Source organism: Primulina huaijiensis, unplaced genomic scaffold (assembly GCF_012295235.1).
Source record: "Primulina huaijiensis isolate GDHJ02 unplaced genomic scaffold, ASM1229523v2 scaffold5913, whole genome shotgun sequence".
In the NCBI taxonomy this organism is placed as follows: Eukaryota; Viridiplantae; Streptophyta; class Magnoliopsida; order Lamiales; family Gesneriaceae; genus Primulina; species Primulina huaijiensis.
The window spans coordinates 304,397-322,386 of record NW_027360836.1 but is presented as its reverse complement, the minus strand read 5'-3'; the positions used below and the strand labels follow the sequence as shown (position 1 = coordinate 322,386).

The 17,990-nt window shown below is 36.2% G+C and overlaps 3 protein-coding genes and 2 pseudogenes across 14 annotated transcripts; 2 read left to right on the top strand and 3 right to left on the bottom strand.

Moving 5' to 3' along the window:
- Nucleotides 1-1,925: 1,925 nt before the first annotated feature.
- LOC140970439 (serine/threonine-protein kinase MPS1-like) lies at nt 1,926-6,656 on the bottom strand. Of its 4 annotated transcripts, none has more exons than XM_073432202.1 (7): nt 6,262-6,656; nt 5,123-5,350; nt 4,934-5,068; nt 3,730-4,691; nt 3,391-3,591; nt 3,054-3,215; nt 1,926-2,724 (listed from the first exon to the last, which is right to left on the bottom strand). In XM_073432202.1, the coding sequence occupies exons 1-7, from the start codon at nt 6,488-6,490 to the stop codon at nt 2,146-2,148; spliced, it is 2,496 nt and encodes an 831-aa protein (XP_073288303.1). In that variant the 5' UTR covers nt 6,491-6,656; the 3' UTR covers nt 1,926-2,145. The 4 variants fall into 4 exon arrangements, with proteins under 4 accessions (XP_073288303.1, XP_073288301.1, XP_073288304.1 ...); XM_073432203.1 differs by adding an exon at nt 5,772-5,881 and having other exon boundaries at nt 1,927-2,724; nt 4,934-5,350; nt 6,262-6,398; XM_073432200.1 differs by having other exon boundaries at nt 4,934-5,350.
- Nucleotides 6,657-7,883: 1,227 nt separating this feature from the next.
- LOC140970367 (chaperone protein dnaJ A7A, chloroplastic-like) lies at nt 7,884-9,486 on the top strand (annotated as a pseudogene).
- Nucleotides 9,487-9,564: 78 nt separating this feature from the next.
- LOC140970365 (protein kri1-like) lies at nt 9,565-12,803 on the bottom strand. Of its 5 annotated transcripts, none has more exons than XR_012174121.1 (3): nt 10,671-12,803; nt 9,773-9,859; nt 9,565-9,683 (listed from the first exon to the last, which is right to left on the bottom strand). XR_012174121.1 is itself a non-coding variant. In XM_073432037.1 (2 exons), the coding sequence occupies exon 1, from the start codon at nt 12,664-12,666 to the stop codon at nt 10,723-10,725; it is 1,944 nt and encodes a 647-aa protein (XP_073288138.1). In that variant the 5' UTR covers nt 12,667-12,803; the 3' UTR covers nt 9,565-9,918; nt 10,683-10,722. The 5 variants fall into 5 exon arrangements, 3 of the variants coding, with proteins under 3 accessions (XP_073288138.1, XP_073288140.1, XP_073288139.1); XR_012174120.1 differs by having other exon boundaries at nt 9,773-9,918; nt 10,683-12,803; XM_073432037.1 differs by having other exon boundaries at nt 9,565-9,918; nt 10,683-12,803.
- Nucleotides 12,804-13,106: 303 nt separating this feature from the next.
- On the top strand, nt 13,107-14,454 carry LOC140970372 (chaperone protein dnaJ A7A, chloroplastic-like; annotated as a pseudogene).
- A 78-nt stretch (nt 14,455-14,532) lies between these two features.
- LOC140970371 (protein kri1-like) lies at nt 14,533-17,771 on the bottom strand. Of its 5 annotated transcripts, none has more exons than XR_012174123.1 (3): nt 15,639-17,771; nt 14,741-14,827; nt 14,533-14,651 (listed from the first exon to the last, which is right to left on the bottom strand). XR_012174123.1 is itself a non-coding variant. In XM_073432047.1 (2 exons), exon 1 carries the CDS (start codon nt 17,632-17,634, stop codon nt 15,691-15,693), a length of 1,944 nt encoding a protein of 647 aa, XP_073288148.1. In that variant the 5' UTR covers nt 17,635-17,771; the 3' UTR covers nt 14,533-14,886; nt 15,651-15,690. The 5 variants fall into 5 exon arrangements, 3 of the variants coding, with proteins under 3 accessions (XP_073288148.1, XP_073288150.1, XP_073288149.1); XR_012174122.1 differs by having other exon boundaries at nt 14,741-14,886; nt 15,651-17,771; XM_073432047.1 differs by having other exon boundaries at nt 14,533-14,886; nt 15,651-17,771.
- Between the last annotated feature and the right edge of the window lie 219 nt (nt 17,772-17,990).

Below are 17,990 nucleotides of genomic sequence, written 5' to 3'. Positions count from 1 at the left end.
CAAATTTCCACCAATAAATACTTGCAGAACTTGTAACTACTTTTTCAAGGACGTGATTTATGTATATAATTTTATAACTTCAAAATATATTATGAGAAATTTAGAAATTATGGTTGTTGTAAAATTTTTTTTTGATAAATTTGTTTTTGTTTTTGTTTTTNATAATAATTACTCTTATATACATCAAAGTGATAGAAAAATGAGGAATAAGAATGAATTCAAATAATTTTAATTGAAACAAATTGCTCTTGCATTTACGGTTACTTAAAATGATTTATAAATTTTTTAAAATTTTCTTTTGTTTTTTTAAATATTTTTTTCTCGAAAAATAAAAGTTTTTTAAAAGATTACAATTATATTCAGGTTTTATGTCCTGTCAAATTTCCACCAATAAATACTTGCAGAACTTGTAACTACTTTTTCAAGGACGTGATTTATGTATATAATTTTATAACTTCAAAATATATTATGAGAAATTTAGAAATTATGGTTGTTGTAAAATTTTTTTTTGATAAATTTGTTTTTGTTTTTGTTTTTTTTACTTTGAATACGCGTAGTCTAATTATTATTATTTTTTACAAATTTAAGGTTGTGATATTAAAATAGGTGTCACGGTGATATTCAAAATATAGTTCTGATTATGAATTACATTAATAAATTTTTTATGTTAAGACAGGATATTACAACAATATATACTTATATATATATAACCTNAAAATCTTACCAGGGAAAAAGGAGACATTTGCATGCAATTAATTTGATGTATCGCATGAGCATTTAAATTTAAGTTAGCTCCTTAAAAGTTTTAGCCCCTATAGTGAGCTACTCGTGAGCTTGGCCCTTGGGTGACGACGATCATCCTCTGGCAATGGGTTCTCTTAAAGTGTAGTCATAGCCCCTACGATCATCCTCTGGCTCGAATCAATTTCTAGCTAGTGTGAGCCGCATGCGGACTTGGATAAAAAAAGTGTGGCTCCTACATATTTTTATGGACGAGGGCTTCATTTTATTTTTCTTGACACGACTTGTACATTCTAATTGCAAGAAACTGATTCGATCGATTGTGTCTGTATGAAATGCTGGAAACAATTGAGAGTTTACACGATCGGGTCCGTTTGGTAGGCGTGATTAGATTATTAATGTATATCAACGTACAGAATACGTAATAATAATTGAAATAAAATAATATTTTGTTTGACATAATTTTTGTGTTGATGATACAAACAATAAACTACAAAGTAATCAAACGGTAATTCACCCTACAGAAATATAAACATCTCCCTTATTCACGTTCCTCCAAAATACTAGAGATAGTGGTAAATGTGTTATGATATAAAATTCACTGGAAGAAGATTATATTATATTTTATAAAATAAGAAATTAAATAAAGATTTCTTGGGTCGATGTCTCAATTTAAAAATAGCAATTGCTAGTATCGAAATGATCCTCAATCCAACACAAGATTAGTTTAATCAGGTGATAAAATTAATTAAATCTATTGACAAGACAAATAAGTTTCTCAAAACAAAACGTCATTCTCGACTTCTCTTTTTCTGGTCCACAATTACGTGCTAGCCATCTACTTAGCTCACCCAAAGTCTGTCAAACAGCTGGTGTGGTGTGCATTCAACAACTTCATAATTTTGTCATATTTGTGTTGCATTATAAAACTTATATATCGAACCGACATGTTTAGTGATTCGTATGTCTCTATATATTTTACAAGTTAAAATCGATCTGAACACTACGAAGATTAACGACAAAAAATTTTCAGATTTGACGAACTGAAATAACCAGTGAATTATAACTAAAAATATGTTAAATTCACTTGTAAAATTCTAAATATATGTTTGCATTCATCGCTACTCACATGCCTGAATTCACCAATGACCAAAAAAGTCTTTTTTAATTATTACACGCATCTTTATTCATTTTGAAAAGGTCATATGATGCAACACCTTAAAATTAGTTATAACACAAGTCAGTAGCAGTATATTTTCATTACATGATTCCAAAATACCACTCAACTTCATTCGAATGCAGCACAATAAGAAGAAACACACCGGAAGCAAATAGCAAATTGACCAAAGATCACCAAGCTACATGCTATTTAGGCGAAGTTAAATGACAAAATTGAAATAAAATTCATCTGTCAGTTGAGGTTCTCTCCAAATCTGCAAACTGTTCCTGGAGCTGAAAGAAATGGGTTGAAATTTTACCAAGTATCTCGTGTAGATGGCCTCTTGAAACAGATTCCTCGTCTGGTAGAAATGACATGGGGCTGCTTAGCATGTTTTGGAGTTGGGAACATAGCATCAGTGCCTTTTCATCACCCAAACTCGATTCAGTTATTAGTCGAAGCAATTCACAACTCTGATTGGGAGGACTGAATGATAGAGGTGGAACAAGGAACGGGTGTTGGAGTAGTTGGGGGATTCGCCATCTTTTGTTCCTGTCCCAGGCTAGGCATTTTTTCATAAGATCAAGAAGCGATGGGTTAGACAAAGGTTCATATGTGATACTGTGGCTTGCATCGGTTATGACTTTGAATTTTGCCCAGAAAGTTTTGTATTCTGAAAAGGGCGTTCGTCCATAAACCATTTGGTAAAGGATACAACCCAAAGACCAGATATCTGATGGCCGACCACATTTTATAACGTTTCCATTTCTATCTGTCTCATTACACATAAATGCTTCAGGAGACATGTAACTTAGGGTGCCAACCTGCAGTTGTTATGTGACCTTAGTATAAGTTTAAAAAACAGAGTACGAGAATTTATTATGTTTGTGACAATAAACAATAGTAAAAGAGTGTTCTGGCTCTAGGCACTAAAAATTCATGCTTGAAAAAGTTACTTCTTTTCAGCTTTTTTGTGTAGGAGGAGAAAGAAGCTTCATTGCAAGCACTTGTGTTTTATTTTTGTTTATCAAAATAGACATGTATGTTCGAATAAATTTTGACTGGTTGTATGCAATCACAGATCCTATAAAGGTAACAAGCTTCATGGAGTAAGTACCACAAGATATAAAGGATATGTATTATATGGAAAAACCTGCGAGTCCCGTTGAATATTTGTCGTATCACTCATTATTGCCTTGGCAATTCCAAAATCAATTAGCTTCAGTGAACCTTTCACCAGGAGAAAATTAGCTGGCTTTAGATCCGAGTGCACAATACGTTCCTCATGTATGGTGTTTACTGCGAGAAGTATTTGCTGCAACATTTTTCACAAAGGTACAAGTCAGAAAAGCTTGATGATGCCTTAAGTGACTCCCTTCCCTTGACAACAACCAATATCACCTGGCAACATGTTTTGTGAATTTCCAGTTTCTCGGAAACAGTATGCCAGTATGGTGAATTAAAACACAAAGAAATGGATTAGTGAAAACCTTCCAATAAAATCGGAGCCAGTTCTCATCAATGGTAGCAATTGAACCATCCAGTTCTCCCCATTTTTGAGAAAGCATATGTGCCAAATCAATTTCCCCGTATTCAAGTACCATGTATATATACCCTTCATCCTTGACCCTGACATCCTTGTTAATCATGGAACCATTCATTACCTCCTGAAGTAAGATTTTATCTGTCACCTACTAAGAAATGCTGCATTAGATGACTATGTGGGGGTCGATAAAATAAAAAAGAAAAATAAAAGAGACATGATTAATGTCCTAAAATGCAGATAACTGTGCTTGAGTTCACAGTGAGCATTGAGTTACAGCATTCACCTCGTAGTCAATGAGTTGAATAATGTTGTTCTTCCCCTTCAATCTATTCAGATATTCAATTTCTTGACAAAATCCACATGCTGTCGCATAGTCACGACCTTTAAGTTTTATCCTTTTTAAAGCATAGATTCTGCATTCTGATGATATGACTTTGTGAACCTCGCTGCTTCCTCCACTACCTATTTTTCCAAGTCTTTGATAGAGCTTCCCATTAACTTTAAAGAATAAGTCAGGATCATAACCCTTTTTCCGAGTTGTTGATGCTGCTTTACTACTTCCACCTACTTCAAGTTTCTGCGCTTTTGAATTTTCCAATTTTGCTTCTGAAGAAGTTAAATTAGATAGCTGTGGCTCAGATTTTTTATCATGTACATTCCCTGCGGTTGAATTGTTCTCTTCACGAAAAGAATCTTTTGAAATATCACATTCTTTTGTTAAAATGCTCGGAAACTCCTTAGACATGACAGAGGATTTGTTAACCTCCATTGACTTAGCAGAACTAGAGCTGATAGCTTGCGATGGAATAACTGACTGATGAGATATCACACCACCAGCTTGCTTAGCTGAAGAATGCAATGGTTGCACGACATCCAGTGGTGCTTCAGCTTCTCCTGATGGTTCAGACCTCGAATTTGAATCAGTCATTTGATGAGGTTGTGAACAATAAGTTGTTGAACTAATCATGGGGGCACAAGATGGATGTATTAATGTTGAGGTAGCACAAGACGACCCAACCACTGAAGATTGTGTCATGGCATTACTCAAATCGTTCTGTAAAAAGTTTTGGAATCTGTGTAACTGATCCTGAACACCCATTGTTCTTCTGGATGGCAAAGAAGAAATCCCACTCTCAGACTTCAAACTAATAACGTCCATCTCCATTCTTTGAAAATTTTGATGCCTACAGACTTCACTGACAGCAGCCGAAGAATCTACTTGATCCCCAGCATCCCATTCCATTTCTGTCGATGTACGTAAATCCATATGAGATAATAAATGAAATCATCGGGTCATCAGCCACTGCATTTACAATTGGCTATAATTGCTGTAAATTACAAATCATAGCTCACAATGGTCTATAGCATACAAGTAGGCATCCATATTACTACATCATGCGTCAGCAATCCACTGGATTAGATACTTAAACATGCAAGACACTGTCGATTGCTTCATCACAAGGCACTAACGCTAAAATAATTATTACCGCAAGACGTGGCATTATTTCCACAGGAAAAATGAACCTTCTTTTGCACATCAGCCACTGGAACATGCCCATATTCTGCATCTGATGAAGCAATTGCAACTCTGCTTCCAGGCCTCAAAGAAAATCCTGATTGATCTCTCTGAAAATTACATGGTTTGAAGTTTTCGTCTTGCACATTTAATGATGAACCCCATTGAGAAGTTGGGGTGATTGATGCATCCTCCTGATTGTCTCCAGCGACAGAGACCCCAATTTTGCACTTTGGTATGGAGCCACTTGGTCTGTCACCTTGTTCAATCTCCTCTTTACCTTTTTTGGCATAAATAGTTGAACTAGGTTTTAGAATTGATTTTTTTGAAGTTTCACGTTGAGGAACCAAAAGTCTCCTTGGTTGATTTCCACTTGGCTGCAGCATTCCTAAAAGCCCATCAGGAAAATAGAACTACAAATTTAGAAAGCAATTTCAAAGCACCAACATGAAAGGAAAATTAAATAGAAATCATGTTATGAAACTATACTATAATTTTTTCAACAAAAGCCTCTAGTGTTAAATTTTAAAAAAAAACACAGATCTTTTTTGTTATAAACAAAAATAACTGTGGCCATTAAAAAATTTAAACATTGAAGGAGAGACAATGATAAATACTTTGAAAGTGAAACTGCATGCAAAAGAAGCATTTACACTAGCACACCCGTTCATTTGACACCATGTCACCTGTCAATTACGAGAGTCCTTTCGTAAACTACTATCTACAAAAACATTTTAAAGATAAATTTGAATTGACTTACTGCCGATGTATTGAAGAAAAACTAATGAAACAACAAGGAACTTCCTTACCATATTCTTTATCATGAGCGAGAACCAGCATCAAAAGTTCAAGACATACACTTTTCAACAATTATGCAAATTTTCTTCCCTGGATCCTCAACAAAATTACTGACTTATGCCTAGTTAAAGCACAGAAATAGAGCTAATATAAAGTCCAAATAAAAACTTATACTTTTGAATTCAAAATTAGAGAAGATAAAATATCAAATAAAGGGAAATACTTATAAAACTAGATTGCACCGAAATTTTCAAGAAAAATAACTAATTTTGCATATAAAAAAGATACGAAGAAGATAATTTAGAATTCTTCAAAAAGGCGAACATATTATTAGTTTCCAGAGCATTGTACTGCAGCTAATGCTTAATGTATAGCTCATCAGAAACCCTAAATGTAATAAGTGAATAAAAACTGAAGTCTACAGACTATAATACCACAATTAACTAGATTTTCATATTCTAAAATGCCGAAAAATAAAATCCGTAAACGAAGAAACCGTACCGAGAGAGTGGTGGCGTCTGAAGGCGGCTTGAACTTGCCTGACCAAGTCCTGCGGAGAAGAGGAAGAAACCGAGGTGGTCGAGGTGCAGGTGGAGATGGTGTTGAACGAACGGCTTATATTGATTGAATCAGGGTGAACGCTGATCGGACGGCTCGATTTCGGCTTGAAAAAATTCGAATCAGCTGGTGGGGGTGGAGGTGGAGGTGGAAGGTCAGGCTCTTCTTCCATCGATTAATCTCCTGAACATCTCGAATTTAGGCAAAACTTTATGCAAAAAACTCAGAAACCAGATTTACAGAACTTCCATGGAAGAACTGCGTAAGAGAGATTTGAAATGGACAATTGGCGCTCCTGCTCGCAACTCAAAGTGTGTGAATTTTTAATTAATTACTCTTATCTCGTGCCTGCTAATTTCTATCTTTAGAATTATATACAAACTATTATATGATATTGTCATACACAAAATGTTGTTTTATTTAATTAATTATTAAAATTAATAAAATATGAACATTTGAATAATCATTTAAAATTATTAATATTATTTTATTTATATATTTAAATATTAATATAAAAACATTATAAAAAAACATTATATAAAAATATGTTTATATCATTTGAGATAACCTCAAATGAGGATAACAATCTTCTATCGTCAATGTGATTTTTTTTTATCATTTTATTCGATATATTGGCTTGGTGGAACTATTATTAAAAAATTAAATATATTTTAAAAATCATATATTATTTTTTTGAATTTTTTTTAAATTAAAAAATAAAACTATTGTTATTTATAAGTTGAATAAATTTTAATTACTCATGTTTTTATACTAAAGTTATGAATAAGATACATAATAATACAAATTTACGAACAATCAATATATCAAATATTTATGATGACATGATTTATTAAAAAGTTGAAAAACATCGTATTATATAAAAAAAATTATATTTTAAATAAGATTTTATAGAGTAACGAGATTTTAATATAATAAACTAAAGTAGGTCTCTTGTGAGACGGTCTCACGAATCTTTAACTGTGAGATGGGTCAACCCTACCGATATTCACAATAAAAATTAATGCTCTTAGCATAAAAAATAATACTTTTTCATGGATGAACCAAATAAGAGATTCATCTAACAAAATACTATCCGTGAGACCATCTCACACAAGTTTTTCCATTAAACTATCACAAAACTCAAAATCGTATTCGAAATTAAATGAAATAATATAACGAATGCAGACATTTAAATGTAGTTTATATTTTCAAGAGATATGATATTCAAATTTGAATTATAAAAGGAAATCGAAAATACTTCATATTTAATAAACTATTCATTATATATCTATTATTAAAAATTTAATACATTACTAGAATACTTACATGATATAATCTCAATGCCATGACTTTTTGAAATTTTAATCTCAGTACAAGAAATTCAAATACGATAAATATATGCAAAGTTTAGGAATTAATAATATTTGGGAAAAAACAAAAAAAATTGATTAAGAGACTACTAATTACACATCTTAGTTGTTATTTTAATGTTAGCTTAATTAAATGTTGTTTTAATCACCAAAAAGTCGATCAAGAACAATTTTAAAATTATAAAGCACTTTTTTTTTTAAAAAAAAAACAGTTTCTTAGTTTAGCTTTTGAAACCAATTAAATGCACTCTTGAGCAGCTGAACATATATTGCATTGCAACTGCAGAGTACCTGGAGCAGAACAAAAGTTCAAGGAGATTAGCAATGCTTATGAGGTATAATATCTGATCCTTGTAAATGGTATATGGCTTCCTTTTGTGAACTACGCATGCTTGTTAAAGCATGTATAACTTAATGAATTATTGGAGAACATGTGTAACAGGTCTTGTCGGATGATGAAAAACGGTCCATCTACGACAAGTATGGAGAGGCAGGGCTTAAAGGTTCTGGAATGGGTATGGGGGTAGGTAAGTCTGTTTGCTACATAAGTAGCGCGGTGATCTTAAAAGAAGTGGACTTTCTTCGAAATATAGTTCTTCTGAATGCTAGTATTCTAACCTCTAATGCCTCTCTACGGCCGGAATTTCAGCAATCCGCTTGACATCTTTGAGTCATTATTTGAAGGGATGGGTGGTATGGGTGGCATGGGCATGGGAGGAAGAGGATCTCGCGACAGAGCCACAGAAGGTGAAGACCAGATCTATAATCTGGTTTTGAATTTTAAAGAAGCCGTATTTGGTGTTGAGAAAGAGATAGAAATAACTCGTCTTGAGAGCTGCAACACTTGTGATGGATCAGGAGCGAAATCAGGGACCACACCATCTACATGTGGAGATCAAGGTCAGGTCATCTCATCCACAAGGACCCCACTGGGTGTTTTCCAACAGGTCTCAACATGTTCCGCTTGTGGTGGGACTGGAGAAAACGTAACTCCTTGCAATACATGTGGCGGAGATGGGAGTGTAAGAAAGTCGAAACGGATTAGCTTGAAAGTTCCAGCTGGGGTAGATTCTGGCAGTCGCTTGAGGGTCCGTTCTGAAGGGAATGCAGGACGGAGAGGAGGTCCACCAGGAGATCTGTTTGTTATTATCGATATTATATATTGCAGATCCTGTTTTGAAACGGGATGACACCAACATCCTCCACACTTGCAAGGTTTCTTATATAGATGCCATTTTAGGGACAACGATGAAGGTGCCGACTGTAGATGGGATGGTTGACCTTAAAATTCCATCTGGTACGCAACCAGGTACGACATTGGTCATGGCTAAGAAAGGCGTCCCTTTTTTGAATAAAAGCAATAAGAGAGGTGACCAGTTGGTTAAAGTTCCAGTCGAGATTCCGAAGCTGTTGAGCAGCGAAGAAAGAAAACTCGTTGAGGAACTTGACAACTTAAACAAAAACAAAGACAACAAACAGCAGGAGATAGTTTGGGCGATTAATTCTCTGCCATTACATGTTTTCACCTGCAATTCTCCATGGTTCTGGGGGGTTTATGGCATGTCGCCAAAATATTGCTTTTACATGGATCCCTCGGTCATTTGCATATGGCCGAATGTGGGCTTGGAAAGAAGTCGGGGACTGATAATTTGCAAGGTAAACTTATTTAAGTTGAAACACGATTACATCAGGTATACTATTGAACAGTTGCCATTTTTTCGAGTTCTTGACAGTGGAACTGTGGTATAGCAGCTAACGTAAATCGCTCCTATTGGTGATCGACTGGCATTTTTTTTTAGCAATTTTCGATTTCCTATAGTTTATATATTGAAATTATTCGAAACTGATTTGAATTGTGAGGAATTGCATCACTATATTATCAAAAGCCACTTGATATAAGAATCTGTTTCAACACTCAATTTCGATACAGCCTTAGGATAAAAAGTAGTGAACAAAGAGCAGTGGTTGTTTTCAAAGGGCAGAAATCTTTGGTCGCTGCATAAAAATTTAACATAATTGTAACATGTGCAAAGCATTCGCATACTAATTCCACAAACTTTTCCAACTTAACATTAAGAAAGAACCTGAAAAAACAAAAAGCAGCCGAACTTCACATCACGATAATAAGCCATCACACTTTGCAGTTCTTGATCCGAAAATTATCAGTCGCGCTCATAAATTTGATAGACCAGGCAAATGAGAACCAAAAAATTAAACTTCAAAATTACTCCTGTACGTGAAAAAAAAATCATTGAATTAGGCGTTAGGTCTTGTTAGGAAGGCATACTACCCATGTTGACTCCATTTGAAATAATACAGCATAACAACAAATGACAAATGTGAATTTAAAACCACCATCAATGTAAAGGCTCTAGACTTGGAATATTTATACAAGATTTTTGCATATGGAACAGCAGAACAAATCAAAACTAAATTATGTCGTGTGCTGGACTTTTGAGCACAAATTGTATAATACAAATGTTGGCCAATATTTGGAAAAGCAGAACCTTATTCCATTCAATAAGCCAGTCTCAGTCTCATTTTAAGTTCATGAAACTCGCCAGTGTAAGGGAGGAATAGTAATGGCAATAGATAACAAGATCAAGAATACACAAGTAGTTAATTCAAACTTAGAAATATACGAGTATGAAACTCTTACAAAAATTGATTGCTAACCCAATATCAGACCATCCAAAACACAGATGACCTCAACTATGATCACTCACGAGCTCATGAATCAGTATTTGAGAATACTGGATGGAGTAATAGTTTGATAAGCATTTAAGAGTGCTTCCAACAATCAGAGTTTTAGAATTTCGTTAGATATGCTTCCTCCAAAGTGCTTCCCTATGTAATTCCCTTCTTTTCATAAAAAGAAAAAAAAAAGAAAGAAAAAAGCAACAATGTCAAAGTTTAAAAAACGGCGAAAGGGGTCAAAAGGCCTAAAACAATCGAGCTATGAGTACTAATGAGCTTGGCAACAATGAATATTACCTCGCTTAGAAGAAATTGCAATAACTTCAACCATGCTCCACTATTGCTTCTTGCTCTTAGATTTCGGCTGAATTTTCCCATATGCAATAAGTGTAGAACGAGATAGCTTAAGTTCAGCTTGACGCTGCCTTCTCTTACTCCGTCTGGATACATTATTCACATCACCATTTAACTCATCAGGCTGTGTTCTATCATCTTCTATAGAACCCACAACTTTAGTTGTTTCCTGATCCCCATGCCGTAACTTCTTCTTATCTTTATTCATGAAATTTGAAGTTTCTCCATGAAGAGGGTTTTTGTTAATCTGTTTTAGCTGCATAGTCTTGATACGAGGAACCTTCCATTCCTTCTCTCTGTATGGTGCCAACTTCTTTAAGGAAACATACTGATTCAAATCCTTTTCGTCCATCTTCACTATCTGGTCAGGAGTCAACCCATATCTTCTAGGCTTCACTGGTCTGTACTTGAACCTTGTTTTTAAGTCTCCTACGGTATCTTCATAATCCAATTTATAATACTCCTCCATCAACTGCTCTCTGACTGCCTTCTCTATTTCACTAGGCTTCCTTTTCTTACTCCGCTTAGACTCATTACATCCATCCTCTAAAAGCTCATTCTCATCTCCATCACCCTCTGTCCTTTCCAAAATCCTTCGCCTGGCTGAAGCAAAGCCTTCACCGGACTCCTTCACATCATCCCAATTCTTTGGAAGTCCAAGTAACTCATCTTCCTCGTCAAAATCAGGTTTCTGAAAAGTACCCCCATCTTCATCACTCCCACTCCCAAACTCTGGATCCACATCCTCAGCTTTGTAATACTCGTCATCAAATGCCTCCCCCATCTTCCTATCATATTCCTCAGGATCAAATTCCTCCTCCAAATAATCCTCATCCAACAAACTTTTGTCACTCTTCCCAATCCCGGACACCTCCCTAATCTTCTGCAACTTCTCATTGATCTCCTTCTTCTTCAAGTTCTTCAAATACTTCAACTCTTCCATCCTTTCAAACTCAGCCTGGGCTATTCTCTCGTCCTTCCTATCCCTCTGTAATTTCCTTGAGTTCTCCTTCTTCCTCACGGATCCCTCCACTCTTCGTGAATGACCCATCACTCTATCCCCAGCATTCTCTTCAAAACGAAAGTTGAATTCCCTCTCATAATCCTCCTGCCTCTCTATTTCGTCTTCATCCTCCGAAAACTCAATCTCGCCACCCCCCGCGTCATTACTTCTCCCATCACCAAGCCACATTTTCTCCCGAAAATAATTCTTTAGAAACATAGAATCCGAATCCAAATTCTCATCTTCCCCGAAATACTCATGCAGCTTATTCCCAATCTCACTCTCTTCCTCTTCTTCCTCAGCACCGTCACCTTCTTTAACTCTAAAAAAATCTCCGTCCTCTTCTTCATGATTATTCCCCTCGTCGATGGCCTTCAATATATCTCTCGTGAACTCCTCCTGTTCTTCATTATAAGTCTTCACTTTATTACCATTATTTTTACCCTTGCTGACCATTTGATCATCCTGTTCGTCATCAAATTCAGGGCCAGTCTCAATTAACTGCTTAGAGATAACATCTTTCAAATACATCGGCTTCTTACCTTTTCTACCATCACCAGTACCCCCCTTTCTCCTCTCATTACCAATGTCACTCTCATTTTTGGAATTAGACTCAGAATCAGAATAGAACAACTTTGCATCCTTATCCTTCAAGACAGGGTCTTGATTTTTAACCTTAATCAACGCATCGAAAAATTCGAAGTCCTTATTCTTACTTGGTTCGAGAGAAAACTCCTCATCCGAAAACGAAGAATCTTCAGAGTCTGAGCCAGAAACGCCGACCCGGCCGTTCTTTTTGAGCTCCTCAAACCTCTGCAAATCCTCTCGCTTTTTGTTGTACTCGTAGCGCTTGGCGAATTCGTGGTCAATTTGAATCTTCGACAGGTCATTGTTTTCGGATTCATCGCCGTCAAAGAGCTTCATATTATTCGTTGATTACAAGTCTTAAATCTCCCAGTTGAAAGAGGTCGAAAACGAAAAATTAGGTTAACTGGTCTGCAAGATGGAAACAACGTACTTGTTTGGGCTTCGCATGTGGGCACTGCTACGATCTCGGGCCGATTTGGATCCGAATAATATAAATTGTTATTATATTATCAAAGAAAAATAAACTTTATAATTTTATTGTGTGTGTGTTCAGAATTCAACATATATTATAGATTTATAGTATATGATAAATTACCAAAAAAAAAAAATTGATTTATTGTTTCATTATTTTAATAATACGAAATATATGAATTTCAAATATTATATACATATATATATATATATATATATATATTTGAAATGAAATATTATATTTGTTCATATCAACTAACCCAAATTATTAATAGAAACTAGTACATCGACGCACGCAACNTGTCGGATGATGAAAAACGGTCCATCTACGACAAGTATGGAGAGGCAGGGCTTAAAGGTTCTGGAATGGGTATGGGGGTAGGTAAGTCTGTTTGCTACATAAGTAGCGCGGTGATCTTAAAAGAAGTGGACTTTCTTCGAAATATAGTTCTTCTGAATGCTAGTATTCTAACCTCTAATGCCTCTCTACGGCCGGAATTTCAGCAATCCGCTTGACATCTTTGAGTCATTATTTGAAGGGATGGGTGGTATGGGTGGCATGGGCATGGGAGGAAGAGGATCTCGCGACAGAGCCACAGAAGGTGAAGACCAGATCTATAATCTGGTTTTGAATTTTAAAGAAGCCGTATTTGGTGTTGAGAAAGAGATAGAAATAACTCGTCTTGAGAGCTGCAACACTTGTGATGGATCAGGAGCGAAATCAGGGACCACACCATCTACATGTGGAGATCAAGGTCAGGTCATCTCATCCACAAGGACCCCACTGGGTGTTTTCCAACAGGTCTCAACATGTTCCGCTTGTGGTGGGACTGGAGAAAACGTAACTCCTTGCAATACATGTGGCGGAGATGGGAGTGTAAGAAAGTCGAAACGGATTAGCTTGAAAGTTCCAGCTGGGGTAGATTCTGGCAGTCGCTTGAGGGTCCGTTCTGAAGGGAATGCAGGACGGAGAGGAGGTCCACCAGGAGATCTGTTTGTTATTATCGATATTATATATTGCAGATCCTGTTTTGAAACGGGATGACACCAACATCCTCCACACTTGCAAGGTTTCTTATATAGATGCCATTTTAGGGACAACGATGAAGGTGCCGACTGTAGATGGGATGGTTGACCTTAAAATTCCATCTGGTACGCAACCAGGTACGACATTGGTCATGGCTAAGAAAGGCGTCCCTTTTTTGAATAAAAGCAATAAGAGAGGTGACCAGTTGGTTAAAGTTCCAGTCGAGATTCCGAAGCTGTTGAGCAGCGAAGAAAGAAAACTCGTTGAGGAACTTGACAACTTAAACAAAAACAAAGACAACAAACAGCAGGAGATAGTTTGGGCGATTAATTCTCTGCCATTACATGTTTTCACCTGCAATTCTCCATGGTTCTGGGGGGTTTATGGCATGTCGCCAAAATATTGCTTTTACATGGATCCCTCGGTCATTTGCATATGGCCGAATGTGGGCTTGGAAAGAAGTCGGGGACTGATAATTTGCAAGGTAAACTTATTTAAGTTGAAACACGATTACATCAGGTATACTATTGAACAGTTGCCATTTTTTCGAGTTCTTGACAGTGGAACTGTGGTATAGCAGCTAACGTAAATCGCTCCTATTGGTGATCGACTGGCATTTTTTTTTAGCAATTTTCGATTTCCTATAGTTTATATATTGAAATTATTCGAAACTGATTTGAATTGTGAGGAATTGCATCACTATATTATCAAAAGCCACTTGATATAAGAATCTGTTTCAACACTCAATTTCGATACAGCCTTAGGATAAAAAGTAGTGAACAAAGAGCAGTGGTTGTTTTCAAAGGGCAGAAATCTTTGGTCGCTGCATAAAAATTTAACATAATTGTAACATGTGCAAAGCATTCGCATACTAATTCCACAAACTTTTCCAACTTAACATTAAGAAAGAACCTGAAAAAACAAAAAGCAGCCGAACTTCACATCACGATAATAAGCCATCACACTTTGCAGTTCTTGATCCGAAAATTATCAGTCGCGCTCATAAATTTGATAGACCAGGCAAATGAGAACCAAAAAATTAAACTTCAAAATTACTCCTGTACGTGAAAAAAAAATCATTGAATTAGGCGTTAGGTCTTGTTAGGAAGGCATACTACCCATGTTGACTCCATTTGAAATAATACAGCATAACAACAAATGACAAATGTGAATTTAAAACCACCATCAATGTAAAGGCTCTAGACTTGGAATATTTATACAAGATTTTTGCATATGGAACAGCAGAACAAATCAAAACTAAATTATGTCGTGTGCTGGACTTTTGAGCACAAATTGTATAATACAAATGTTGGCCAATATTTGGAAAAGCAGAACCTTATTCCATTCAATAAGCCAGTCTCAGTCTCATTTTAAGTTCATGAAACTCGCCAGTGTAAGGGAGGAATAGTAATGGCAATAGATAACAAGATCAAGAATACACAAGTAGTTAATTCAAACTTAGAAATATACGAGTATGAAACTCTTACAAAAATTGATTGCTAACCCAATATCAGACCATCCAAAACACAGATGACCTCAACTATGATCACTCACGAGCTCATGAATCAGTATTTGAGAATACTGGATGGAGTAATAGTTTGATAAGCATTTAAGAGTGCTTCCAACAATCAGAGTTTTAGAATTTCGTTAGATATGCTTCCTCCAAAGTGCTTCCCTATGTAATTCCCTTCTTTTCATAAAAAGAAAAAAAAAAGAAAGAAAAAAGCAACAATGTCAAAGTTTAAAAAACGGCGAAAGGGGTCAAAAGGCCTAAAACAATCGAGCTATGAGTACTAATGAGCTTGGCAACAATGAATATTACCTCGCTTAGAAGAAATTGCAATAACTTCAACCATGCTCCACTATTGCTTCTTGCTCTTAGATTTCGGCTGAATTTTCCCATATGCAATAAGTGTAGAACGAGATAGCTTAAGTTCAGCTTGACGCTGCCTTCTCTTACTCCGTCTGGATACATTATTCACATCACCATTTAACTCATCAGGCTGTGTTCTATCATCTTCTATAGAACCCACAACTTTAGTTGTTTCCTGATCCCCATGCCGTAACTTCTTCTTATCTTTATTCATGAAATTTGAAGTTTCTCCATGAAGAGGGTTTTTGTTAATCTGTTTTAGCTGCATAGTCTTGATACGAGGAACCTTCCATTCCTTCTCTCTGTATGGTGCCAACTTCTTTAAGGAAACATACTGATTCAAATCCTTTTCGTCCATCTTCACTATCTGGTCAGGAGTCAACCCATATCTTCTAGGCTTCACTGGTCTGTACTTGAACCTTGTTTTTAAGTCTCCTACGGTATCTTCATAATCCAATTTATAATACTCCTCCATCAACTGCTCTCTGACTGCCTTCTCTATTTCACTAGGCTTCCTTTTCTTACTCCGCTTAGACTCATTACATCCATCCTCTAAAAGCTCATTCTCATCTCCATCACCCTCTGTCCTTTCCAAAATCCTTCGCCTGGCTGAAGCAAAGCCTTCACCGGACTCCTTCACATCATCCCAATTCTTTGGAAGTCCAAGTAACTCATCTTCCTCGTCAAAATCAGGTTTCTGAAAAGTACCCCCATCTTCATCACTCCCACTCCCAAACTCTGGATCCACATCCTCAGCTTTGTAATACTCGTCATCAAATGCCTCCCCCATCTTCCTATCATATTCCTCAGGATCAAATTCCTCCTCCAAATAATCCTCATCCAACAAACTTTTGTCACTCTTCCCAATCCCGGACACCTCCCTAATCTTCTGCAACTTCTCATTGATCTCCTTCTTCTTCAAGTTCTTCAAATACTTCAACTCTTCCATCCTTTCAAACTCAGCCTGGGCTATTCTCTCGTCCTTCCTATCCCTCTGTAATTTCCTTGAGTTCTCCTTCTTCCTCACGGATCCCTCCACTCTTCGTGAATGACCCATCACTCTATCCCCAGCATTCTCTTCAAAACGAAAGTTGAATTCCCTCTCATAATCCTCCTGCCTCTCTATTTCGTCTTCATCCTCCGAAAACTCAATCTCGCCACCCCCCGCGTCATTACTTCTCCCATCACCAAGCCACATTTTCTCCCGAAAATAATTCTTTAGAAACATAGAATCCGAATCCAAATTCTCATCTTCCCCGAAATACTCATGCAGCTTATTCCCAATCTCACTCTCTTCCTCTTCTTCCTCAGCACCGTCACCTTCTTTAACTCTAAAAAAATCTCCGTCCTCTTCTTCATGATTATTCCCCTCGTCGATGGCCTTCAATATATCTCTCGTGAACTCCTCCTGTTCTTCATTATAAGTCTTCACTTTATTACCATTATTTTTACCCTTGCTGACCATTTGATCATCCTGTTCGTCATCAAATTCAGGGCCAGTCTCAATTAACTGCTTAGAGATAACATCTTTCAAATACATCGGCTTCTTACCTTTTCTACCATCACCAGTACCCCCCTTTCTCCTCTCATTACCAATGTCACTCTCATTTTTGGAATTAGACTCAGAATCAGAATAGAACAACTTTGCATCCTTATCCTTCAAGACAGGGTCTTGATTTTTAACCTTAATCAACGCATCGAAAAATTCGAAGTCCTTATTCTTACTTGGTTCGAGAGAAAACTCCTCATCCGAAAACGAAGAATCTTCAGAGTCTGAGCCAGAAACGCCGACCCGGCCGTTCTTTTTGAGCTCCTCAAACCTCTGCAAATCCTCTCGCTTTTTGTTGTACTCGTAGCGCTTGGCGAATTCGTGGTCAATTTGAATCTTCGACAGGTCATTGTTTTCGGATTCATCGCCGTCAAAGAGCTTCATATTATTCGTTGATTACAAGTCTTAAATCTCCCAGTTGAAAGAGGTCGAAAACGAAAAATTAGGTTAACTGGTCTGCAAGATGGAAACAACGTACTTGTTTGGGCTTCGCATGTGGGCACTGCTACGATCTCGGGCCGATTTGGATCCGAATAATATAAATTGTTATTATATTATCAAAGAAAAATAAACTTTATAATTTTATTGTGTGTGTGTTCAGAATTCAACATATATTATAGATTTATAGTATATGATAAATTACCAAAAAAAAAAAATTGATTTATTGTTTCATTATTTTAATAATACGAAATATATGAATTTCAAATATTATATACATTTATATATATATATATATATAT

Bases quoted from the DNA above. Each gene is read 5' to 3' on its own strand.
- LOC140970371 (XM_073432047.1), bottom strand. From the start codon at position 17,634: ATGAAGCTCTTTGACGGCGATGAATCCGAAAACAATGACCTGTCGAAG.
- LOC140970365 (XM_073432037.1), bottom strand. From the start codon at position 12,666: ATGAAGCTCTTTGACGGCGATGAATCCGAAAACAATGACCTGTCGAAG.
- LOC140970439 (XM_073432200.1), bottom strand. From the start codon at position 6,490: ATGGAAGAAGAGCCTGACCTTCCACCTCCACCTCCACCCCCACCAGCT. The intron at 5,351-6,261 runs GTACGGTTTCTT...ATGGGCTTTTAG, and splicing joins CAGACGCCACCACTCTCTCG to GAATGCTGCAGCCAAGTGGA. The intron at 3,216-3,390 runs GTTTTCACTAAT...AAAATGTTGCAG, and splicing joins GGCTCCGATTTTATTGGAAG to CAAATACTTCTCGCAGTAAA.